At 46.0% G+C, this 26,470-nt stretch overlaps 1 protein-coding gene across 1 annotated transcript in view; it reads left to right on the top strand.

The window, feature by feature from the left end:
- The first annotated feature begins 662 nt into the window (after positions 1-662).
- The window catches only part of ZSWIM5 (zinc finger SWIM-type containing 5), a 271,830-nt gene continuing 246,022 nt past the window's right edge, over positions 663-26,470 (top strand). Inside the window, exon 1 of the mRNA XM_086952301.1 lies at positions 663-1,185. Coding sequence (XP_086808427.1) covers positions 693-1,185 — 493 coding nt within the window. The 5' untranslated portion in view covers positions 663-692. The remainder of the gene's footprint in view (positions 1,186-26,470) is intronic.

Raw genomic sequence — 26,470 nt, 5'->3', positions numbered from 1 at the left:
TGGGGGAAGGGGGTGGGCGAATTCTTTCAGCCATAGGCAGAGTGGAAATGCAGCGGCTCTAAGAAGGTGTGAAAAAACAACAAAGCCTTGTCAATATGTGAATGGTCTTTTAAAGACCTGTGAAGTACTCGGTGCAGCTGGCAGCTCAAAAACTGTGTGTGAGTGCCCGGGAAGCTGTCTCAGCCCAGCTAACCCACACTTTGGGGGGGGGGGGGGGGAAGGAGGCTTAAGCCCGTTAAACCCTATGGACGTTGCGCGCCTGGACATTACATAAAAACCGAAGCGCACCAATAAGCAATATTAAAATCCAATGTGACACTTTATAGAGATTAGAGTACTAACCAGCAAATTTATCATGAATACCTGTGTAGTCACCAGTGTCCCGCTTCCTTCACAACTGGATTAATATGGGAAGGCTCTGAGTTTCTGAACTCAATAACCTAACCTGCCTGTCTGCCTGACCTGGTTTAAAGGTAAAAGATGTTTCAATGCCCTGTGATGAATGGCTAGCGTAGGAAGACACCGAGCAGCGTCACTCTCAGCGCATGCGCACGTCTCATTCGACCTCGCAGGCTCGCGCAGCTGACGGCGCAGGCGCGGAGTATCCATGGAGGCGGGGCCCAGGGCGGCCCCCGCGCCTGCGCGCAGAGGCCGGGCCGGCCCACCCTCCTCAGTTGTGTCCTGGACTCGCCATGGCGGAGGTCGAGCTGCCGCCGCCCCCCGTCAAGCGCCTCTGTTCGCGGCCGTACCCGGCTCCGCACCGCGGGCCCCCGGCCGGCTCTTCCTCCTCACCGCCCGCCAGGCCCCCGCGGCTGCCCGAGTCGCTGCTGGACTGCGCGGCCAAGCGCGTGGCCGAGAGCTGGGCCTTTGAGCGGGTGGAGGAGCGCTTCAGCCGCATCCCCGAGCCCGTCCAGCGCCGCATCGTCTACTGGAGCTTCCCCCGCTCCGAGCGCCAGATATGCATGTACTCCTCCTTCCAGTGCCGGGGTGGCGAGGAAGGCGCGCCGCCGCCGGCCGGGGGCGCAGCCGGCTCAGCCCCGGCGCCTGCGGCGGGGGCGGCAGGAGCCGCTCCGGCAGCTCCCACGGGGACCACCACCGCAGCACCCGCCGCCGGGGACGGGCTGCCCTTCCGCCGAGGCATCCGCCTGCTGGAGACGGGCTGCGTGGAGAATGTCCTGCAAGTCGGTGAGTGCACGAGCCGTGCCCCCCCCCCCCCTTATCCTTCAGCAACTTCGGAGCCCCCCTCACTCCTCAAGCACCTCCCGAAGATGTCTTGTGCTCAGTGTTACTGTGGACTGCCTACGTGACGTGCAATGTAAACAACAGCGATTACGTGGTCTCTGGTTTTAGCCTTTATCACTGATGTACCCCAAAATGTAGACACGGTTCCCTTAGCCTAGAACCGACTATTGTTCTGCAGCGATAAAAGAGATTACCCTCCCTGTCTGTCTTCTCAATGTAAACAATGCACACCCAGCCCCTTGTATAAACACTCCTCTCTATAGCGCCTAAACACGGCTACAGATTCACCCCAAGTAGTGCCTTGATCTTCTTCCCACAGCCATTCCACTCCTGAGCACAGCCCAGTTACTATCAAAATGCAGATGCTTAAAAAAAAGCAGTGGGTTTTTGCCCACCAGACGAGAGGTTCTGCTGACTGTCCAGCCGTGAACCCAATCCCCCAAGTAGTTTTCCCTATCCGCTGTTCCAAAAAATAAATATTTCTTCCACATGTCGCAATTTTAATATAGTACGAGTATTCACTGATATCATTTAGCGCCGAATTGAAAACATTCCCTATAAAACCTAATTGTTCCCTAATCTCGCCAACCACGCATCCCCGTTTCTAATCTGATCCACGGGCCCAACCAGCCCCCACAGCCAAATCATGCCCTAATCTATCTCCGATCCAGCCCTTAACCTAATTATCCCAACCAGCCTTTACTCGAAAAATCAACAGTGCGCCTTGATCAATCAAGCCACTGACAGGCGCCCTGTCTGCCCCCAAATAACTAGACCAGCCCCCTAGCGCCTCACCGGCCCTCCTGCTCTCACTATAAATGATTAACCTCCAGTGCTCTGTGCTGCTCCCTAGCCCGGCCCCAGTTCGCGCCCCAGTGCCTCCGCTTCCTCTCCCTCCTTCCCGGCCGCCGCTGTACACTCCCCGTACATTCCTTCCTTTCATCTTCCGCTGGGACCGGCCACTCTGCTCCATTTATCTCCCTCTCCTCCCTGGAAGCCGTGCTCACTGGAAGGGAAAGATGAAACGGACAAGGGCCCGCAGCACAGCCCGGCCCTCCCGTCTTTCCAGCAATTTTCCAAAGTGGCAAATCTGATCTATTTTTTTCCGGCCTGGATGTGCTCCGGGGGAGGGAGGGCTGTCAGAGCGAGAACTGGGCTGAATTCATTCCATGTTGGGCCATTGTTTCCAGCCCTGCTGTGTGCATAGTGCCTTACAGTTGACGCACAATGGCCTGTGTTTGGCCGACGGAAACCTATATGGATCTGAATTCCAAGGGCGTCCTGTGGGGATTTGTAGTCAAGTGACTGAATTGCACGTGCAAATCCAGAGATGAATAATGAAAGGGGAAAATGCAAATTCTGTCATTTCGTTTCCAGCGCGAGTTATTAAAAGCCTTTTCCCGGTCTGTTTAATTTTTAACACCACGGACTTAAGTGACTTATTTTTAGCCACGTAAATAATGTATGGCACGTTTGTCCTCTAGAGTTTTTATTGCTCTAAATTTAATGAAATCTGTATTGTGAGCATCTACTGCGTTGTAATGTGGAAAGGGAGCGGGCCTTTTTATTAAATCAAAAGAAAAACACTGCTACTGTTGACGATCGAGTGCTTCCAGAATAAGATGCACATTTCGTTTGTGTGATACAAATATATATTTTTTCTTTACGTACTCCTTGCTGCCGCTCGCCCTTGTTTTTTTCTGGTAGTAATCTGCCCTGTGATTTATTTAGTGTTTGCTTTGCCAAATGTCATTATGTAGCAATTTGTTTTGCAAATCTGCCTACCTATGCTGTACGCAAATGTATGAAAAGTTGTGTTTACACTTCGCCAGTGGGAGAGAAGTGTTTGCTCGGGTTTGGGTGCGGGCCCACTGGTGACTGGGTACATGACTGTGTTTGTGGTGTCTGGTGCCTTGCTGGGGTTCACCTGGCAGCGCAGGGTTGAGGCTGGAGGCATGCCCCGGGGCCTGTTTTTAAATGATTTACTTTTGGCACGCGTGGAAACATGCCAGCCGCGGTTTAAGTGTTGCTTAACCTGAAACTGAACAGAATGACGACGGGTGGGATGCGTATTTCTGGACGAGGCGCTGCCCTGTTGGGGTCGTTTGTATGAAGGTGGTTGGAATGTGCACCCAGATGCCTGCTTTTGAGTCCTGCGTCGCCAGCACTGCATGTGTGCCCCTTCCAAGGGTGAAGGGACACAATCGCACAACACTCTGATTATTGCGACACAGGGGTGACCACCGTCGGTCCAGAGGGGCTGGGTCCTCGCCAGAGTGAGAAAAAGGCGGTGCTGCTTTACGTAGTCACTGTCTCTCGTGTAATACTATTTTGGATCCTGCCTTCCGGGCCTACTTTGGATAGTTTTCCTGTAATATGTACGACATTCAACGAATGATTGCAGGAAGGCGGGTGGGTGCTTTTCCACAACCAGCGGAGGAAGGCACTCTCAGGATCAGAGAGCCCTGCTGACTTGTAATAATGGCTGCCTTCACAATTGTTCCATTACGTTAGAGTCGGATTTAAACCCATGAAATAAGAGTTTTTCTTGTAGAATTCGATGAAAGCCCGGGCTTCGGGGCATTTCCATGAGAAGGCCTCTTTCATATAGCTGAGCCTAAAGGGTCTTTAATACAACAATGCCTTTGATGGGGCAAGTGTTTCATCTCCTGCAGGCGGATTTCCAGATAACCCTCCTAGAGATGCTGGGGAGGGCGGGGGTTGTGCCCCCGCGTGTGTTCGTGATTGGTCGAGGCTAACGCCTGCCTTTGCACTAGGGCTCGAACTTTGATGCCTGCCTGTCACCGAGAGACGCTAATAAAGGCCCCATGCTCCTTAGAGGAAGCTCTTGCTCCCATGACACTTCTCAGGCAGTGCTGAATCACCCTCTGTCCACAGGCTACGTACAGAGGCCAAGGGTGAGAAACGAATGTCACTTTAAAGGAGTTGTGTTTAACTGCTGAGTTTAGGGTTCCCCATCTGGCTGCATTGTGTGATCCTGGGTTTTAGTTCCAACACCTAGTCACTCAAATAAGAAGTGGGAAGCATATGCGTGCGTGGGGAATACCTGATTCCAGCGTTCACTTTCCACACTCCCAGTGTTCTTCGGCGAGTGGCTGACACTGACTGGGCAACCTTTCAATGAAATACATTCTTTTTAGAGGGCGCAAGTGGTCACCGTTTCATGTGTGATTATCACTTAATCACTTTCTGTATGGGCGGTTATATGTCGTTACCACGAATTCCGTTGCAACGAATGCCTTTTCAAAGCATGCGTTACCACGGAATTTGTTTTCCCCTCATCATCTTTACCACGGCGCTCTTACGTCGTAAAGAGGAAGCAGACGTTTATTCCGCTTCCTCTCTTACGACGCTGATTTCTTCGGCACATCGGGATAGTTTTTTTATGGGAGGAAACCCCCCAACCCCCCTTTTTAATCCTACGGGTTTTTTTTCGTGGTAAAGACTATCGTTGTAGGCTTACGCGTTGAAAAGACGTTTACGTAGTAAGTGCCTCGTTGTAAACGTTACGCGTAGTAATGCCTTCGTTGTTAATGATGTTTCCCGTATGGGCACCGTTGTGTGTCTGAAATACTAAACTACTCATTCAGTGAGTGACATTCTGTTTACGTGTGCATTTCTGACTGTTTTACTCCCCACAATAGTGCTAGCTCAGCGTAGAGTACCTTTTTTCCTACAGGGCTGGAGTAAAAGCTCAGCTTTGTCTTCCCTGAGCCTTTCCACCCACTAGCGTCAGCCTCTTTTGGTGGGGCTCGCTGCATAGTGTAATTCGCCCATTTAGTACCCAGAGGCATACCTCGGGGACTGATATGTAGGCCTGGGTGTGGAATTCCTCTCCACTTGCGGAGTTTGCAGTTTTCTCCACTCCACAGCTTGCGGAGGTCAGAAACTGTAGAGCAAAGTTTTTTCTCACTTGCGCTCGCCAACATTAGGTTGCTCAGCAGGGGAAATGATATTCCAGACCACCTCTCAGCGAGATTTCTCAACACCTGCAGTCGTGGATAGTTGAGGAATCTGCCGCTTGAGTAGAACATCTACCAGAGCAGCAAAAATTAACAGTGCCCTCTTGGGCATGAGTGTGATGCCGTTCGCACTGATTTTATAGAACATGGCAAACACCCGGTGCTGAAAATCAGCACAAACGTTGATCCGGAACAAAGTCTGTCTCTTGTGGAACTCTGCCCAGGCCTACTGATGTGCGGTGTGTACCACACAAATACCAGCAGTTTGCTTCACTCTTCGTGACTTGTCTTTTTATTTAAAGCTGGTTCACTTCCTAAATACATCCTGTGATTTTACTTGTAGTATTGGATTGGGTGCAGCCCTACATTAGAACAAGAATTCAGTTACTTCTCTCTCAAACATACACAAACTTTGCTTCAGGAATTCTTGGCCCACGTCTGCTGACAGTCTGTGTTGCACCTCCTTTGAAAACAATCCAGTTAAATGATCAGGGCTTCTCGAAAGGAAGTATCTCATGTTCAGGTCCACACGCTTTCCGAATAATTTAATCTGGTCGTGTAACTCAGTGGACAATACACCCACTTCTGGAGTTTGTGTGAAACCTCATCGTCGCAGGTTTAAATCTGTGTGGGTTCTCAGCTTTTCATCCTTCTGCAGGGTGGGTAAGAATAGACATTTGTTATCCAATACTAAAATGCTCCTTGCAGGAGATGGGATTGTTACAAATATACATAAGGCTATTTTAAAATTGCGACAGGCACATTCTGGGTTGCAGCACCCATGCCCTGATTAACAAGAGCTACATTCTGATCCCTGTACATCAGGGGCGACTCCTCCACTAGGGCGGCACAGCGTCAACCTGCTGCTTTCTTGCAGTGCGAGAAGCAGAAACATAAAATGGTAATAACTTCCCGTTATTATGTTTAGTTGCGGGCGGGGCTGCTCTGCGAGCAGACAAGGCAGGGGAGGAGTGATGTACCCACTCCTGAGGGCACAATGACTGTTTGGACGGCCCTCTGGGGCCGCCCAAACCAGTCATACGCTCTCGGCCTTTTCTCCATTCAGGGTGCAATGCAGCCTACACAGAGAAAATGGCCTCCTCGTAAGCCCCTGGCTGGGCGGTGTCCCCACAATCACAACGCTGCCATTGCAGTGTTGTGATTGGCTATTGGGAGGACAGCGACAGGGGAGCAGGAGAAGGCGACAAGAACGCCGGACCCCGCCGGCGGACAGTTAAGCTTTTTCTTTCTTATTATTAAATTACCCCCTCCTCTCTGTCCCCCCTGTGATTAATGCCGGCCGTGACTGCTGTTCACAAGAATGGGGATTTTGGCACACACTAACACCACAATGCTGGTTACCTTCACCTACCCATGCAGTAAATACCACATCACCAGCCTCTACTTAAGGGCAACTGGTGGGTTTACTGACTAGAGACCGTTGATCTACGCTGACTCAGTTGTGTGATAATTGGCCTTTAAAATTGTACATACCATAGGCCACAGTAAATAGCAAAGTATCTACTTGGCCAAGGGACACAATGCTTTAAATGTACTTGTCCTGTAAAATAAAAATCTTCTTGTCCCCTGGAGCGCGATGGCCAATTGGGGTAGCGTTCTCATATCAAAGGTCTGATAAGGCTCTCTGATTTCATGGCTCATTATATCAGGCTTTGTAATCTAGCAAGGGTCTGGTTTTTGCCACCTTTTCTAAAATCTACACACTTAGGCTGGAAAGCAGCACGAAGGAGTAGATTTTGTGTCTAAATGCCCTCTGAGTCTGTGCACACTCGCAAGCTTAAATCTTTACAGGTATTCCCGACTCCTCTCCAATTTCGTTTTACATTGGAAACCGTTGGAAACTTAAGGCATGATTAGGATGGCGGGCGGACTTTGGTCACCTGTCAAAGATGGGACCGTCTGACAGGCTGTTGGCGGCCCACATTATGATGCGACGGCCAACAATGCGGTTGCAATGCCTATTTTTTGCATTGTGTCGGGTGTGGCTGGCATCAGCACCCTCCGCAATGCAAAAAAGGAACACCATACATATCCTTGCACTACCTGGCTGTCACCATGTGGTGCCTTCCACAAGGTGCAGGGATCTGTAAGGGGCACCATATGTACCTCAAGTGCCCACAGCTTAGGGCCTGGGTGGATGGAGGGGGCCAGCTAAAGGTCCCCAAAGTCACTTTCTGCATGCCTGTTCATGGCTGGTTAACCGCTATGAACAGGTGGACGGAAAGGGACATCATAATCTCTACGGCAGTACATGGTAGACGCCACCGGCATTGTAGGAAATGTGCCTGCGTGGCGGTCGGGCTTTCCAGCCGCCATCCGGATTCTGTCCAACATTCTAATATGGCGGGTGGAAAACTATGACGGTAAGACCGGCAGGCTGTCGGTGGCTTTCTCACCCTCGTCGTAATCTGCCTCTTACTGCTGACAAAGACAGCATTAAATGTTTTCATGGTGGGGAAAAGGCATATAGGGAAAGTGAATTTGCTAATTGTTCAGTTGATTTTTACATGATGAAATATGCTGGCGTGTGTACCCCGACTTAAAAATGGGTATTACAACCTTCTCTAAAGTATGAAATCTGCACCACTGCCAGGCCGTGCAGCTAGATGATGGTGCAATTGTGGGACTCTTAGAATTGGGTCCCTAATATATTTACATGTTGCCCATAATGGTTTTACAGATTATCCATTTTTGTTTGTCAATTATTGGCATGCATCAAACATGTTTACTAAATTATGCCGTAGAGAAATTGTATTTAAGGTTGGACAATAGTTTAGTAAATCTTTTGTTCAAATTTCTTTTATTTCTACATTTTAAATTGAAAGTATTTATCAGTCGTGCTTTGATGGCTTTTCATATAATCGCTTTGTGAGTACCCAAAAAGTAAGTTTTGAAAACATGTAAGTTGGTAAATAAGGAACCATTTTAAGTAATGCAGCTGGTCTCAAATCTTACTGCATTTCCTCAGTTCTTGCCAAAAGAGAAAATAAAGCCCTTTGAATCCGTAAAACACATGTTCAAGTTTAAACAACTTTGCGTGAGGATTCAGTTTGTCTTGATGGCAATCTTCTTTAATATAGCGTTATTGTCAACTGGCAGCCAAAGGGTGTGTGCTACAGTGGTTTGAATCTCCTTGTAACACTGGTCAAAAGAAACAAGCTTAGAATGTCCTTGTTGTAGAAATTCCACATCCCTGCTCCGCATCTGGTTACATTTTTCACATTTGCAAGTGCAGGGAGATTTAAGGTCAGGCCTTTTTATGCCACCCTAGATGTTTCAGTAAGATATTGTGTTTCCTAAAAAAATGTTAGACAAACAATTGCTTTTGGCGAGTAGCCTGTATCTATTTCATTGTTACGTTGGCATTCACATTTGGTTTGTGCCCCCACATACCATATGGGGCAAAAGGTCAGTCCAATTTACTAATTTGTTCTGTTGACTTTGAGGGACTGCATATGCATACATCCTGTGCACATTAACATCCACTTGAAGTAGTTTCTTCCTCTTCAATGACGCATCTGGTTCAGTGTTATAAATATTTTTTTATATTCACTTTACAAAGGTCGAGGCTTCTGTAGGCCTGCTAGATCCTAACTCATTAGTATTTTGCCTCTAGGTGCTGTTTTCAAATGTTTGTGTCATGGTCGCACTGTAGCCGTCTGCAACGTGAGTGCTTGGTTAGATGATGACTTGTTCCAGACTTCACTGATAATAACAAGTAAATATCACAAGTAAAACAGTCATATACGTAAATGATTATCAAGTTTCAAGTTTAAATGCTTTATTCGACAACATTGTCATAAAAGCTTGCATCCCTAAGCTAAACAGAATAAATACTAATCTAATAATAAAAACGTATTAAATACCATACATTTGTACTTTGTTGACGAATAACAATTTTTAAAATTTTACACACTTTTTTTAATAAAAAGAATATCATCACAGCCCAAAGGAAGCTCAAGTAGTTCATAGGAGTTTTAAAGTGCGCGTGCGTATTATCCAGGCCCATCCCAGGAATTTAGCCACAGCAATTGCAAGGTTAGGGGCACAGCTTGATTTCAGGACCCTAAAAGCCTCAGTACATCTCCTTGTACCCAAGTTTCTGCATGCCGGTTTCAACCATCTATTCCTTGGGGCAACGTATAGTGGACATACAAATAGGAAGTGCAAAATATCTTCTACATGGGATTTACAGTGGAAGCATGTGTTTACATTATCTGGGGACCATTTAACAGTAAACTCATTTAGGGGCAAGGTGCCAACTCTAAACTGGAAAAACAATTTCCTATCTAGAGGCTTGGAGATCAAATCCCAATACTGTTCAAACATTGGGGAAGTTTTTATCTCTAGGAACTTGGATGTCAAGGCAGGAGGTTGACTAGAGGTCAGTGCAGCATTGTTTATCATGTCCCAGTATAACTTTTTTAATGTAGTCTTTGAAGGAAAGTCATCTGGGTCTGTTACGGACCACAAGTGTTCAAGGTGCAATTTTTGAAGTAATTTCCTCACTTCTTTTAGCCAAACTACTTTATGGAAAATATCAGAGTTTTCAACATCCTGTAGGGCAGCTGCGTAATGTCTCAACTCCGGAGTGGATTTTATACGCCTCCAATATAGGAGGGGACGCAGTCTGATCATGTCCTCAATCCTTTTCCTCCCCATGTCGTAAAGGAGAGGAGTTGAGGGGGTGCTCTGTGGAACACCGATTAGGCACCGCAGGAATTTATTTTCTGCCACTGTTAAAGCATTCAAATTGGAGAAACCCCAAAGTTCGGATCCATAAAGGCATGCACCCAGGACTTTCATGCCATAGATCTCCATTGTTGGCTGTATTGGTTTTGTAAATGAAGATTTATGCTTTTTGGCTATTGCCCCTGCTAGCTGGTTAAATTTTAACAGTACAAAGTCCATGTGTGATCTCCAATTCATACTAGCATTCAAGGAGATGCCTAGATAGGTGAAGGCATCCACTTCTTCCAAGAAAGCCCCGTTGTAAACCATTTTCCCCTTGAATTTCTTAGAGGGATTCAGATTCATGAATTTTGTCTTTGTTGTATTTATTTCTAGACCCCGGATCCGGCAGAAGTCGCCAAAAGCGTAAATGATTATCTTAATTTGGACATTTTGTTCGCAAACTTACAGCGCCTAAGGTGTAGATGGTTTCATTGGTTGTGGCGTCAAGTTTCAGTATAAATAAAAATAATAAATAACCACCACATATGCTTCCTAATGCCAGGCCTTCTGGATATGTGTAAGCTTATTATTCTAATGTTAAAAGCAATCATGATAATTTCGAAAAGTACTAAAATGTTGGGGCTTTTACATTTTTTAATGTTTACATGTATAGACCGTAGCCCAATATCAAAATTAGTTGTTGCCATCTTTTTTGAGATTAATTGTCTAAAGTGACTTACTCTAAGGAATTGAGTCAGGCTTTAGAGAAGGCTCCATACCATCGCTCTCACAAGTTATATATTTACACACATTCAGCATTTCAAATTTTACCAACATTGTGATGCTGGTTAGATTACTATTCCGATGCGCCTTTCATGCGCAGCTTTGCAGTAATGCTCACCATGGAAGTTGTACGAAAATCTGTGTTTTGTATGAACCCAAGTGCCTACTCGTGATGGGAGACTTGAATAGTATGACGTACCTGTTTTCCTCCTTTTGGTGCAGAGACTGGACAGGGTGTGCCGGCTTTTGACCCATGCTAACCATTGATGAATCAGGGGAATTGTAAGAGCTCTACTCACCCGTGAGGGTCTTAAAGCGTGAATGGTGGGGGTGGGGGGTGGTTTAAGCTGGTGGGAGCTCTGTTTAGTCAAAGAACCAGGTCTTGCGTGTCTTCTTGAAGTTGTTCAGGACTGATGTCGATCTTGAGCTCATTCCAGGTTTTGGCTGCGACGTAGGAGAAGGCTCTGTCACCTGTTCTAGCTCAGCTGGTGCTAGGGGTATCAGTGAGGTCGGGGATCAGAGGTTTCTTTTGGTTAGGTGGAAGGAAATTCTTTCGTTGAGGTATTGGGGTGCGTTGTTGTGGAGACATTTGTAGGTTTGGTTGAGTATCTTGGTTACTCTTTTCAGCGGTGAACCAGTGGAGGTTACGCGGGTATTGGGTGATGTGTTTGTGTGGAGGGATGCCGAGTCAAAGTCTGACTGCGGTGTTCTGTATGGTCTGGAGCTTGTGGAGCAAAGACTTGTTGATCCGGGCGTTGCAGTAGTCGATTCTGCTGGTTATGAGTGCGTGGGTGACGGCCTTTCTAGATCCGGGGGTGGGGGAGGTGTCCATTTGAAGGTGTTTCAGAGGATGCATAGGGTGTTGAAGCAGCTGTAGGCGACAACGTTGACCTGACTGGTCATGGGAGAGGGAGGAGTCGAATGATGCAGAGGTCGGTGGTGGGCCACCAAGTGTCCCATGCAGAGGGGGAAGGTCCGAGGACGAAGACCTCTGTCTTCTCAGAGTTGAGCTTCAGGCAGCTTCTGCTCATCCAGGATGTGACATACTTCATTCCTTACTGGAAGTTGAGTCTAGTGGTGAAGTCCTTGTTGATGGAGAGGATGAGCTGGGTGTCTCGGCGTAGGATACTATGCTGAGTCCGTGCTGGCTGATGATGGCAGCGAGGGGGCCCTGGTATATGTTGAAGACCGTGGGGCTGAGCGATGATCCTTGGGGTACTCCGCAGTTGATTTCAGTGGGTTCGGAGAGGAAGGGATTTAGTCTGATTCTTTGGGTTCTTCTGGTGAGGAATGAGCCGATCCAGTTGAGGGCTGTTCCTTGTATGCCGGCGTAGTGGAGCCTGGCGGTGAGTTTGGGAGGGGAGACAGTGACAAATGCTGCAGAGAGGTCGAGCAGGGTCAGTGCCGCAGTATGTTCTTGGTTGAGGGTGCTGATGTAGTCTATAGCGGCAATTAGGGCGGTCTCGGTTTTGTGTTTTCTGCGGAATCAGTGTTGGGAAGGATCGAGGATGGAGTTCTCCGTCTGTGAATTTAGTTAGTTGTGCGTTGACGGTCTTCTCTGTGACTTTGGCCGCGAATGGGAGGAGGGGGGTGGACAGATAGTTCTTGAGGTCCGTGGGGTTTGTTGAGGGCTTCTTGAGCAGAGGTCTGCCTTCTGCGTGTTTACATTCACCGGGAGATATGCCGGTCTTGAAGATGGCATTGATGGTGCGTCGTAGTTCTGGAGTGATGGCGGTTACTGCTCTTTGGAAGAGGTGTGGTGGGCAGGGGTCCGTGGGGGCCACTGAGTGGATGCCTTTCATGGTAGAGACTGTGTCTTCGGTGGTGACTGAGGTCCAGGAGGAGATGGTGGGCGTTGCTGGCGTTGCTAGAGAGGGTAGTAGTTTCAAAGTGCAGTGTCTGATTGTTGAAGTCGTCGTAGAGGCTCTTGATTTTCAAATGGAAGTAGAAGCCGAGCTTGTTGCAGCGGTCCTGAGAGGGGGTGATCTCCTTGGTTTCGCTGTTTTGCATGAAGGTTCTTTTGGTGGATATTATTTGTTGTGGTGTTCTGTCATGGCGTTCTTCAGGGGTGTGGAATTTATTGAAATATGTACTTGTCCATGGGACAAGTACCTTCATAAATCTACTTGTCCTGTAACAAAATCCACTTGTCCCTTTGGTGCTGTGTAGTGCACCGTCAAATAATGGCTGCAATCTCTTTGTAGAAGAGCTCTGATAATAGCCTCTCTGGTTATGTCAGGCTAATACTATAGAAGGATTTGAATTTTGGAGGTTTTCACCAGCTCTTCTCTAATCTTTTCCCATACTGAGAAAGGTCGGAAATTTACCCCTGACAACGGCAGAAGTAAAGTTTCTTCCAGGGCTGGGAAAAATGTGGTTGGAGAAAAAGTGCATTTGTAAACACTCAACAGATTTCCGCTGGGGCATATTCATATTTGCTCATGCTAAGATGCAAACCACAAATATTTTCTAGGACTACGGTTTTCTGGCCTACTTAAGGAAATTCATGTGAATTCATGAAAAACGTAAATCTCCTTTAATACAAGGACATATATCATGGGTGCACTTTCGTGACTTTAACATTTGAGCCCCTAATGAAATTTGAGTTAACCAAGACCTTTTGTTTTGATTGAAATGCTATCTCTTCCTATCTGTGAGCTGGCTTCATTGTGTGTGACAGTATTCTGCTCTTTTACAAAGTAGTTTTGTTCAGTGCCGGGAATTTCTATGGCAATGTGGCCTTTATGAGACCAAATACTAGCTGTCTAGTAAGAACTCGCTGGCAAACAGCACTACGCCTACCTGATAATCCCAAGGTAGAGAAAGGAGCACAATGTAGGCCAAGTGAGTAATCAGAACATTTAAATACCCCCCACGTTGATTCAAAGTTCTTATGACACCAAGCAAGCGAAAAAAAGTAATTGGAATCCTCTCCACAATAGCTCTCTTGCCTCTTCCATCTAAGCATCTATCCATTCATCCTTTCACCCACTGATATCTAGCATTTCACCTTTACATTGGCACCCATTCATTCTTTAATCCATTACCTTTCACTAATCTGTTCATTAATCTGTTCATCTGTCTCTCGATCCACTCATCCATATCCAAACCTACCCATTCATCTCCAAACCTATCCATTTCAACCATCCATCCATCCTTTCGCTCATCCATACACCCTCACTTTCACTCCATCTATATACCCTTCCATTCACTTCATATATCCACCTTCCCTTTCACTCATCCTTCCACCCACCCTTCGACCCATCCATCAATCCATCCATTTATCCTTTACATTCATCCATCCTTTCGCTCTCTAATCCTTACACCCTGTAACCCATCCACTCAGTCACCCTTTCCTTCATTATAACATCCTTTGTCCATCCACCATCCCGGTCACTCATTCATCCATCCATCCATCCATCTAGCCAGCCACACTTCTACTCACTCATCCTTTCACCCACACATCCATTCATCCTTTCAAATTAATTACAAGTCTTTGTCTGTCGAGCTGCAGACAGAAGAGGCCCATCAAGAGCTCCACCACCTCTACTGTAGCTGCTAAAGCCTATCCTGCCATCTCCAAACCTATCGATCCAACTGATCCATCCCGCCTTCCTTTCACTTATACATCCTTTTGCTCATCCATCCATCCTTTCACCCCACACATCCTCCTTGTCACTCCTATTCATCCATCCTTTCACTCATTCCTCCATCCATTCACCCCATCCATCCTCCTTTTCACTCATCTATCCACCTACCCTTTCACTTCATCCATTTATGCTTTCGCTCATCCATCCACCCATCCATCTTCCGTTTCGCTCATATATCCATCCACCCTTTCACTAATCCCTCCATCCACCTTTACACTCAACTCTCCACCCACCAAGCCATCCGTCAACCCTTCCACCCAGCCATCCATCCATCCCTCACCCAGTCAGCTATCTATTCATCTACTCTCTCAACCATTAATCCACCCTTTCAGTAAGTCGTCCATCCTTTCACTCATCAATCCACTTTCAACCTATCCATTCACTCACGCATCCCTTCATTCACCCTTGCTCTTTTCCTCCCATTCTCACACATCCATCCTTACATCAATCCACTTATTCATCCATCTTTCCATTCACCCTTTCACTCCACTTATTCATCCATCTATCCATCCAGCCTTTCAATCATTCATCCATGCATCTATCGATTTACCCTTTCACTCATTAATGTATGCATCTATCATCCACTCTTGCACGTATTCATCCATGCATCTATACATCTACCCTTTCACGTATTCATACATGCACCTATCCATCCACCCTGTCACTCATTCATCCATTTATGGATTTAAAAATCCACCCTTACGCTCCACTCATTCATCCATCCATCCAGCCTTTCACTCATTCATCCATGCATCTATCCATTCACCCATTCACTCATTAATGTATGCATCTATCATCCACTCTTGCACGTATTCATCCATGCATCTGTATATCCACCCTTTCACTCATTCATCCATGCATCTATCCATTCACCCATTCACCCATTAATGTATGCATCTATCATCCACTTTTGCACGTATTCATCCATGCATTTATACATCCACCCTTTCAGTTATTCATACATGCATCTATCCATTCACCCTTTCACTCATTAATTTATGCATCTATCATCCACTCTTGCACGTATTCATCCATGCATCTGTATATCCACCCTTTCGCTCACTCACCCACCCACCCTTTCAAGTCCATTATGGGCCTTTGTCTGCGGACCAGCAGACTGAAGAGGCCCATCAAAAAGTTCACAGCTGCTGTAGTTTCTACAGCAGTGTGTTCACAATGCCCCTGGTGCAGGCACAAAGTGACATGAGAGGCCTAGTGCAAGGACAGAATTGGGGGTGGCCTTAGGCCTGCATGAAAGCCCATGGGGAAACGAATGCGCTTTAATGTAAGCCCTCGATGTGTAAGATATGAGAGGCCAAGGGAAGCGGGTCAGAGATGTCAGAGAGGGCGGCTAAGGGGGGTGGGGTGGGGTGAGCAGGTTCAGGCACCGGGTGTAACATAAGGTGTACAGGAAAGGCAAAGTGCAAAGGAGGGGGTGCATGACAAGGGAAAGCAAAGTGAGTTAAAGATGAGGCCCAGGAGTGGAGCAGAGAACACAAGGCAGGGGTCAAACAGTTCAAGTCAGAGCAAGGGGCCAAGAGGCAGATAAGGCAGCCTCTTACATGGGGCCTGGAAGCTACACGAGCACCAGCTATTTCCAACTTCGAGCTCTGCTTTATTATTTTGTTGTTCTGTTCTGGGGAAATTAAAGCGCAGGCCCCAGCTTTTGCATTCACCCTTTCACTGCCAATAAACTGCTCAGAGCATTTTATTAACTGGCTGTGACCTACAGGGTTGAACAGCTGTGTATCGGATTACCATAAAACTGTCTACTTGTCCTTTGGACAAAATACAAATTAAAACCTCTTGCCCTCCTAAGAAATCTAGATGTCTCGGGCGTCGGGAGATAGGAATTCCCCACCCCTGGTTCTTGTAGGTGGTGGTGTTTTGATGTTTCTCCTGTTCTACTCGAGGCGTCTGCAGGTGTGTCTGGACTCTTGGAGGTCGGTGATAACCAAGTGGCATCCTGGGGTGCTGTCTGTCGGGGTTACGTAGTGGTGCGAGCTTGTCTTCGCAGTTGGAGATTCATTTGTAGAGTTTTTTTGGCTGCGAGGTTGGCGTCGGTCGAGGTGGTGGGGGCGTTGTTGAGGTGACTTTGCTCCAGTTCCTTCGTGGAGGGTTTGGTGCGGGTTTGGGCGGCAAGGGTTTGTCGACGTGAACGCAGTGGTGGTCCGTCCAAGGAGATTGCATGGTATGGCTGAAGTGGATGTTGTTGCCTCCCGCAAAGATAGGGTCGAGGGTGTGTCCTGATTTGTGGGTAGACATGGTGACGAGCTGATTCAGTCTGATGTTGGTGAGTTTGTCCAGTAGGGTGGTGGAGTTGGGGTATTCAAGGTAGAAGTTCAGGCCCCCGATGAGTATGTAGTTCGTGGAGGCAATGGCGTGGGGATCGATGAGGTTGGCAATGGCGAACGGAGAGCGGGGTCTGGGTGGTCTGTAGACAAGGGTGCCATGAAGGGTGGTCCTCGGATTGGTCTGGACCTGGAAGTGGAGGCGTTTGGTGGTGTGGGAGGAGTTGGAGGGAGCTCTTGTGTGCGATGGCGAGTCCTCCTCCTGGGCGGTCCTTCCTCTGAATCTTGTATCTGACGGGTATGGTGGTGGCGATGTCGGGGGCAGAGGAGTCGTTGGTCCAGGTTTCTGTGAAGAAGGCGACGTCTGGTGAGAGGGTGTCGAGGCAGTCTCATATCTTCACTGCATGTCTGTGCAGTGAGCTTACGTTGAGGAGGATGGAGTTTAGGGCTCCGGCGGTGCTGGCGTTCGTCGTGGGGGCTGTGTCTGCTGAGGCATGGTCAGAGGTGAAGGTCTGACGGCAGTGACCGCAGGAGAACTGGCCGTTGGTGGTGATATGCGTTTATTGCTGACAGTAGATGCAGCTGCATCGTCGTGTTGGATGGTCGTTGGGCCAGGGCCCTTGGCGCTGGTTGCAGTCGGGTCATGGACGGGTGGAGATGGGTTTGCCTTTGGCACACCATCGGCGCTATCGAGCTCGGCGCCAACTAAAGTTCATTGCCTTCAGTGTCTGAGTAAGTGAGCTGTATAGTGTATTCCATGTCTGTTTACCAGAGATTTGGTGGGGGAGGAGTGCATGAAAGCAACACGGGAAAGGGGAGGGTGGTAGGAAGTAAGTGTGCAGGGGAAGAAACAAGGATGAAGGGGAACAGTGTTGAATGTACAGGAGAAAGCACACTGGTGAGTGAGTAATATGGAGCTGGGAGAGGAAAAAGCACATTGGCTGGTGAACGCAAAAGCATCATGGAGGTGGATCGTGGAGAACCACACAGGCTAGAAAAATGCAGAGGGAAACAGAAGCACACTGGGAGACAACTGGAAAACGCATACACTCTTGCTACATGCTTACACAAAAAGAAAACTAGTATTTGGAAAGGTGAGGAGTCTACATACACAGTACCACGTCCATGCTCCAGAGGAGGGACATACCCAAAACAAGCATTTGCAATGCAATAGGTCTCGCATTAGGAAAGTTTGAGCTATTGGTATTGTAAATGACAAATTTTGTATTTGTGTTGGTTTTGAAAATAGCGAAATTAATAGCTTTGTCATTTATAATGCCAATAGTTTTAACTTTCGCAAATGTGACACCTATAGCATTTGTAATGCAATATGTGTTGTATTTACGTTGCTTAGATGTATTGATTTTACAAATAAAAATGTCATTTTTTTTATTAATACTTAAATAAGTTATTGTAATTTATAATGGCAATAGCTTTTGTAAATAACTTTTGTGAAGATTGTTAATTTTATTTTGTGACGGAAATCCAAGAACAAAAGTGAAATATTAACATATTTTTGTGACATTTTTAATAAAGCTTGAAATATTGAGAAAACATATTTGAACCAGTTGTTGTTGAATGGTTGCACAGATTGATGCTGTGGTGGCGACGAGTGATGCTGTGGCGTTCAGTGATGCTGTGATAGGGCATAGTGATGTTGTGGTGCCCCTGAGTGATGCTGAGGTGTTGGGATAGATAGATATAGTGAGTGCGATAGATAGAGGGAGGTCGATAGAGGGCGATAGAGTTAGGGCGATAGATAGACAGAGTGAGGCGACAGATGGATAGATAGACAGATAAAGTGTATTTATGTTGCATTGAGTAGTGTAAGTATGAGGTGTGTAATTATATGGCACTGAGTGGTATTTGAAGTGTATGTTGCAACCCTTGATGGATTCTACCAGTAATTTGCATCTTACCCGCCTGTCCTCAATTGATAACTATAAAGGCACAGGCTTTTCAATGCTGGGATGTTTTTCTCCGACTAATATCGCTTGTCACAAAACGCATAATTGTGATAGGTGCGGTAACGGGGTTAGAGGATATTTGACCTTTTATATGGTTGCGTATTGAATGAAAGGGCCATGGTGGATAGAGAGGTATGGTTGTTAGACCAGGACACCATGTTTTCAGTCATGTCCTTTCCTTTAAGAAGCTATTATTATAATTAGATGCATTAGTCCGATTGGTTCAGTTTAAGTGAAGCAGAAGTGAAACTCACAGAAAGGAGTAATTAGTACAATGAAAGCCTAGGACTTGAAAAATATATAACCTGTGTACTTGGAATCAACCATAAATCGGAGCGCTAGGTAGGGCGCGGCGCACGAGGTAATGGATACTTACGGAAATTCTGTGATCAAAAAAATTGTTTCGGTTTTTTAACCGCACAAACTTGACCCAAAGGTATTTTAGCACTTTTAAATGAGCACCACTTGCATTATGCAAGGAGACATTCATTTTTTGGTAGGCAGAGGGAGATTAAGTGATTTGCCCAGAATCAGAGACTCAACCTTATTTCGCAGCTCCAAAGTCAGCAGCTCTGGTCGCTGGGCCACATCCGGTGGAAGAGACCAGCAACAGTACATTTTATTTAACATCGAGTCCTAAATGGGCACGTGTGCCCTAAGGAGCAAGCAGTTCTTTGCTCGTCTGTTCGGGACTCGTCCCGCTGTCTCCTCACTGTCTTGTAATTGCGGCAAGCAGATTAGGGCGGGATGGCGGCAGATGGCCGGCACGCTTCCTGACTGGATCATGCCTCTGGGTGGGATACCAATAAAACCAGAGGTGACGGAAAACCCCTGCTTAATGTCAACAAACCAGAGCACCCATGGGTCCTGTGGTTTGGGAAAAATGAGGTTGGTGGTATTGAGGACAAGCTTTCTAACAAAGTTTTGTAATTCGATAGTTGGCTTTGAGGGGGATGAGCAATACCTGCTAATGGGAAATCAGGGGGCGAATGAGAGGAAACGGCCCGTTCCTTTGTGTGAACAGCAGGGAAATAAATCTGGTATATGATGTATCTGCTGTCTGCCTGTGAGCTCTGAGTCTGTTGTAATGCCAACCCAAAAAGCACAGTGCCAAAAAGGGCGCTGTGGAGGGCAGCAGGCACAGAGAGGTTTCCACACAGCTGAAGCCCTTCTCCGCCCATGCAAACCGGATGTTTTCATGCGATGCCACACTGCGGTTCCAGCTTGTCTGTTGAAACCGCCCCGGTCAGCATGGAGTTCGCTCTCGATTGCAGCCCCGATCAAAGCTCTGTGTAGCTGAACCCCTTCCAACCCCGAATCTCGTTCGAATGGCAACCCTAATGCAACAATAACATCACAACTCTTAAAACATTTGCTCTCCTTTGACAGTGTCAAATACCCTATAAGTAGGGTGACAAGAATGTTAAAGCAACAAGCCTTGTACATGTAGAGATGGCTTTGTCTGAAAAGCAATGGCGAAAGTGATTGCTATTGAAACAAGGTCTCGGCATTGCGTGGCGCAGGAGTGGCTTCCTTTGAACTCTGATGGGGGGGGCAAGGGAGTGGCTTCCTTTGAAGTCTGATGCCGAGGCTCAGACAAATGGTGTGGGATGTGGCTGGCAATGGCGTGGGTGTGCGATGTGCACACGCCTGCCTCACATGAACTGTATGGGATCCGCAGCTAGCTAGGTAGACTTTTCTGACCGCGTACTAGAATCTCGCCAATTATTCCTACGGGATATAATAGACGAGACCTAAATATGAAGATGCGCCCACCTACTTTAACGAATAAGAAACAAGGCAATGAGTGACAATGAAGCCAACAAATAGCAAGGAACAGGTGGGCTCTCAGCCCATTGTAAACTAACAATATGTCTTACATCAGACAGCACTTCGAGGAGGCGAGTCTTAAACAGGGTCTGTGGACCGCATGTCCAGTGTGTTAATGACTAGCTTGAATAATATCGAAAGGCCTCCATCTGTACCTCTATTTAGCGTGTGTGGAGTGCACTGGGGTAGGTGGTGTGTAGGATGAGGCAGGGGGCCTGGGCTGAGTACCTGAATGTTGTGAAAGGAAGCATGCGCTACATTAAATGGATGCTCACTTTTACTTGTGTAGCCTGATGAGAGTTTTGCTTTTTGTGTGAGGGAAGACTAGTGAGGTCTGTGGAACAGTCATCTGTGGTAAATTTAGGATTGATCTCCATTGGTTCGGGTCACTTTGTGCGTCTGTCCTGGATGATAGCCTTATGTTTTGCCAGACTTCATGTTTACCAAATAATGTATTTGTGTCTGTAATATAAGTAGATAAACACATACATTAGCTTTCGCCCAACTTTATTGGTCCGTTTAAATGCCAATCACCATTTGAATCTTCTCACATCTGCATACAGCTTAAAACCTTGAGTCAGCCACTTCAGTCATTGGTTGTCTGTGCTACAAGGATTGCATTTTGTTTATGCATGTTAGCTTAAAATGTTGTCCACTTAATTGCCAGGGATAGTTACGTAATCTGCTTTTATTTCATGTTTATTTTTACTCTCCTATTAGACTTCAGCGATTTTACTTAAAAAAACAACTTTTAATTCCTGTTGCATTTGTATGCAAAAATAATTTGCAGACTTGCAGAAGCCTGAACTGTTTAGTGTCTTTGCCAATGCTTGTCGTGTCTATTTGTTATGTTTTCACAGGAATGACGGTTGGTAGTATTCAGTGCGTTCATTGTAACAATTTGTGTCTGAGGCGTGCATATTCACTTTGACAGTCTGTTTAATTATAAATTGTCATTTCATGCTGTACGTGTGTAACTCGTGAGTATAGGTGTTTAATTTTAAAAGAACCGCAGGCCAACATGTTTAAAGTGGTTAGCCTGTTCACTGCCTGTCTCTGTTTCTATGATTAGTAGCAGGCGTGTGTAACCTTGGGTTTTTGGGTCTAGCATGAAGACCACGATAATAGATGCTTAAGACACGAAATCCAGGCTAGAGGGGTGGACAGTTCACTCCAGCATTGCTAAACTGTTGACTGATATCCAGCACCACCACATCTGTTTTACTGGAGGCTTGTGTGTTGTCCCTTATTAGGGTAATGTGCTCGAGCCCTGTCTGGCACTTCGTCATAAGTGTGGGTTAGTTTTGCTGTGGATAAGAAGAGTAACGTAGCTTCTGTTGGTTCCTACGTGAAGTATTCACCCCAGAGCAGGCATCTGTTCATGATCTCCTATTTGGAGTAAATAGCGGCCTGCTGGTCTAAGGTTGCTTTCTTGGGCCAGAATGTAGTTACAAACGACTTGGAGTGTTAAGCTGCCCCGAGTAATAATCCAGTGTAGAAGTGTTGCGTGCAGGTGAAGTTGCGAAGGTGTGAGCTAGGAATTGTACTAGTGAGTGGGTCACTGTGCAGTGGAAGGAAGTGTCTCGGGCAGTGTTAGTCAGTGCTGAGGAATTAAATCATTAATACTGTATTAATTTCCTGATCATGGCTCCCTCCATTGTGTTGGTTGGATCTGAGCTCTCCTCATTGGGTTATTCATTTATCCAATAATCCCCTCTGTACTAGATGTGACATAGTCCTCTTAATCTGGTCGCTGGTCTCATGCCTTGTGGCACTCCGGTGTTCGCCAGAAGCATTGCTATGTAGCCCTGTTGCTTTCGAAGAATATTAATACACTCTGTGCAGCTACCCGAGGGACTCATTTCTGATGCATTTACTGGTGGGTGGATAGCCAACATCCACTCCACTGCTCGGGTCCTGGAGCATAATAGTTTAATTAATGCAACTTTGGAGTGCATTGATTTGACCGTAAGCAGTAATGATTTTTTTTCCTTGAGGTCTACAGGGGCATCATTGCATAACTGCACAGACATGCAGTTATACTCCTGCACTATTATCTGCCGTGTATTTTAAAACGCTTGCGTTTTGGTGCATACTTTATACACAGTTGTATTTGTGGCCTGTAGTATGTGAGTTCAGCGTTAAATCATGGCGCCCTTCGGTTTGTTTGCTTGCAGCGTCAGTTATGTGATTGGTAGTGTGAGGACGAGGGTTCTCGGTGAATGTATTTACAATTTGGCAGCTGTGCTGAGACACCCATTGGGCCCTACGTTATGGCCGAAGGCCTCGGGAATAATACTGAGACATTAATATTCTAATACTAAGTGCCGGCAGCATTGTTTTACCTCTTCTTGAACTGCATCAAATGTATTAATTGATCCTGAACTGGCTTTGCTCTGAGTTGGCAGGTCAAACTTTGGCATTGTAGAGAATCTTTCTGCAGTGGTTCGTGTTTATCATCAGCTTTGGCTGGCGGCTTAAATGGAACCGGCAGCTGTAGCCTCACGCGGTTTGGTACCAAGGTCTGTCCAGGTTTAGTAAAGTGTGTATTTAAGGGAAGCATCCTCTTACACATAACTAAATGATCATAGATGTACTGGTTTGAAATTCGCTGCTTTCCTGTTTTTTTTCATTTTTGACAATGCAGCATGCAGGTCTTTATTATATTTGCCAGGTGTGTGGATACGAATGAATAGAGAATGTGTTTGCATGTCTTTATATATTTTGCATGTTTTTGAATCCGAAAAGCCCTCCTTTCAAGCAAAATCCCTTTTGTCTAAACAACGTTTTCTAGAGGTTAAGTACTAGCTGGCCATGCCTTTCTGCCTAGAAGACTCTACCCACTGAATTAAGTAGGAAGAATTTACCTGTGCTGTATTACTGCTAGTTTATTAGGTCTCAGCGCGCTCATGCGCTGTCTTAAACCAAGACCTGCTGTATTTACATTATGGGCGTTCATCACTCCCATCTTTTTCAAATTATTCTGTCTGCCTTTTTAAATTCCTTACTTTTTATTGGCGTAACATGTCTATTTGTCCTGGCTTATGCTGTTTTGTTAATGCGCTAAAGACTGTTGCTGCTCCATGTATTGTTTCTTTCTTGCCTATTTGGTTCATTTTCGCATTTTACATTTTTTTTGCTTTAGCTTGTGTTTACGGATTGTTTCGTTTTTGTTTGTTTCAGAACAAGCGCTGAATGCAATGTTTTATTTATGTTTAATATGTTTAGTGTGTAATTGTTCTAGTTTTACAGTAACATGTTGAAAGTTATGTGCTTTGCTCTGAAATGTTCCCCTTTATACAGTGTTTAAAGTTTTTATTTTGTTTGACTTGCTTATGCAGTCGGGATCTGTGTTTAGGCGCACTGAATAATCCGGTGTTTTGTTAAACACACTCTCTTGATCTATGCTTTTTTCGATATTGTTAGCTGTTTGGCAATTGTTATCAACTTGAAATGGCCCAATAGCCGTGTGCTACAACGTCATCTGTGTATGGGCGCATTGGCTAATCCTGTGCAGTTGTCCCAGCCCTTCCATTATATACGTTGCATTAATATGGGTTCTCACAAAACGTTCTTAGCCAACAGGATCTTTTGTTTTGACACATTCACTAATTCTGTGTAGTGTTAAAACACGTTCTTTTAATCTACGCGTTCTTTTGAAACCGTTAGCTTTTCAGTAAATGGTTTAAAAATGATATGAGCCAGTGTGCTTGCTGTGCAATTGACACTGTCCGAGACCTTCCAGTATATACGTTGCATTAATGTGGGTGTCTATACATTTTCTCAAGCGGGGCTTGCAGTACTATTGACACTGCTTCAGCCCTTCCAGTGTTTCAAATGCTATAATATTGGATTTCCTATGCCCAAAAACGGAACGTTAAGGATAAAGTGCCTTCCACTGTGTGCACATGTTTGGCTTATGTACTAAACGTTCTTGGCCAACAGGATCTGTTTGTACACTTTCACTAATACCGTGTACTGTTACAAGTTTTTAATCTACACGTTCTTTTGATACCGTTAGCTTTTTGACAAATTTGATATAACTGAAATGGGCCAGTGACGATGTGCTGCATGTAAAGCACAACTTGCTGTGCCATTGACAACGTCCCAGCCCATCCAGTATGTATGTTACAATAATATGGTTCTTTAAATTGCCTCAAAAAAATATTTTTGTTATGTTTAAAAGGGTACTTTATTATTTTTCTTTTTTAGTTATGTTCGTTTATATGGTGTCTGCGTGTTTGGTTAATGCACAAAACTTTCTTAGGCAACAGCATCTGAGTTTCCCCACATTAACTAATCTTGTGTAGTGTTAAATACGTACTTTTGAAACTGTTAGCTTTTCTGCAAATGTTCTAAATTTGAAATGTACCAGTGTGCTGCATGTAACCCACAACTTGCTGTGCCATAGACACTTTCCCACACTTTCCCAGACTTTCTAGTAAATATATAACATTAATGTGGGTTTTCTACATTTTATCAAGCAGGAATTGCAGTACAAGTGACACGGTTCCTGCCCTTTCTCTTTTCACTTTAATTCTTATCCACTGTATCCACCCTCTACCACTTTATGGTCTTCCTTCCATCAGGTATTCCTTCCTTACAGCCGGGGGAACGTGCACTGCTGCTGTTTTTGTTACTGGAGGCCGATTATTGCAGCACTGCTGCAAAAACTGCCCCCACCACTCAAAAACCGTCCCCCACCCTTCCCGCGTACCAGGAAAACGCTTGCTGCCGCTACAGCCAGTGCGGCCATTACTCCATAACGCAAGTAAAAAAAAAAAAAATTACAATACCAATAGCTTTTACTCTTGCAAATGCGAGACCTGTTGGCTTTGTCAGTGTCTTTTAGCTATGTTCTAAAACATTGCCATAATGCTTTTCTCCATGGCTCTCTGCACACACGTTGGCATGATCCCAGTATATCGGACTGTTTTATTTATATGTTTACTGTAAATCAGATTTGTTTTTTTAAAGAAGGTCTGCAAACACCTTTCTCAGCACAGTTTCTCTACCTTCTTCGCTTTTGTTTTTTCCCAATGGGAGCAGTGCAGTTTGAGAACGTGCAAACTGCAGTACAAGCGTTTCTGCCTTTTAACCCCTCCCCTGCTGATGACGGAACCGCTCCGTCATCAGCTACAGTTGAGCTGTGCTGATGACGGAGCGGCTCCGTCATGGCCCAGCCGCAGCGCCTGCGCGGCGCTGATTTCGCGCCTGCGCGGCGCTGACTTCGCGCCTGCGCGGGCGTTCTAATGAGCGGGGCGGGTCATGACGGAACCGCTCCGTCACCAGCATAGCTCAACCGCGGCTGGTGACGGAAGGGTTCTGTCACCAGCATGCGGCCGCCGCGCGGCCGCTCCGCCTCTGGAAACCACACAACACGTACACCAAAATGAACATAAAAGGTGATTGGGTTTTATTGCTGTAGGACTCTTGCGACTTTCGGGGGAGAGGGGTTGTTGATTTACACCTTCTTCTGTGGCCCTCTTGGCCCCACAGTCGGAAGACCACTGCTTGCTACTGACACAAATTTGTGTTTCCGCTCCACAATGTGCGCACCTTCACACGTGAACTCGCAGTTGTAGGAGTACAATTTTAAAATCCAAGGAAATTGGCGATTATTGTATCTTCTATTTCTTAGTGCAGTGACTATGCAGTATCTTCGCAGAGAGAGAGTCCCTGCATTACTTCAGTTTCATGGGAGATTAAGTGTCCTATGATCAATGTCAAATGGGAGCTCACAGTAGAGAAACAGTACTGGTATGAGGGATGGTCTTGGGCCACAATTCCATACAGTAGTTGTGGAAAAACTCTGCGGCCAGTTCATTTGGCAATCATGTTATCGTTCCTTTGACCCAGTGTCTTCTATGTATCGCGAAGTACATCTTTGAAAAAGGAGACTTTATTTGATCGTTTAAGAGTGTACGCGGCAAGTTTTCAGGTTTAAAAAAGCACTTCAGGTTCTAGATATCCACAGATCTTCCATTTCCAATCATTTAACATTTAGTGAGTAAAGTGGCTGGTGTCCG

Source organism: Lissotriton vulgaris, chromosome 1_1 (genome assembly GCF_964263255.1).
Source record: "Lissotriton vulgaris chromosome 1_1, aLisVul1.2, whole genome shotgun sequence".
In the NCBI taxonomy this organism is placed as follows: Eukaryota; Metazoa; Chordata; class Amphibia; order Caudata; family Salamandridae; genus Lissotriton; species Lissotriton vulgaris.
This window is presented reverse-complemented; position numbering and strand designations above follow the sequence as displayed.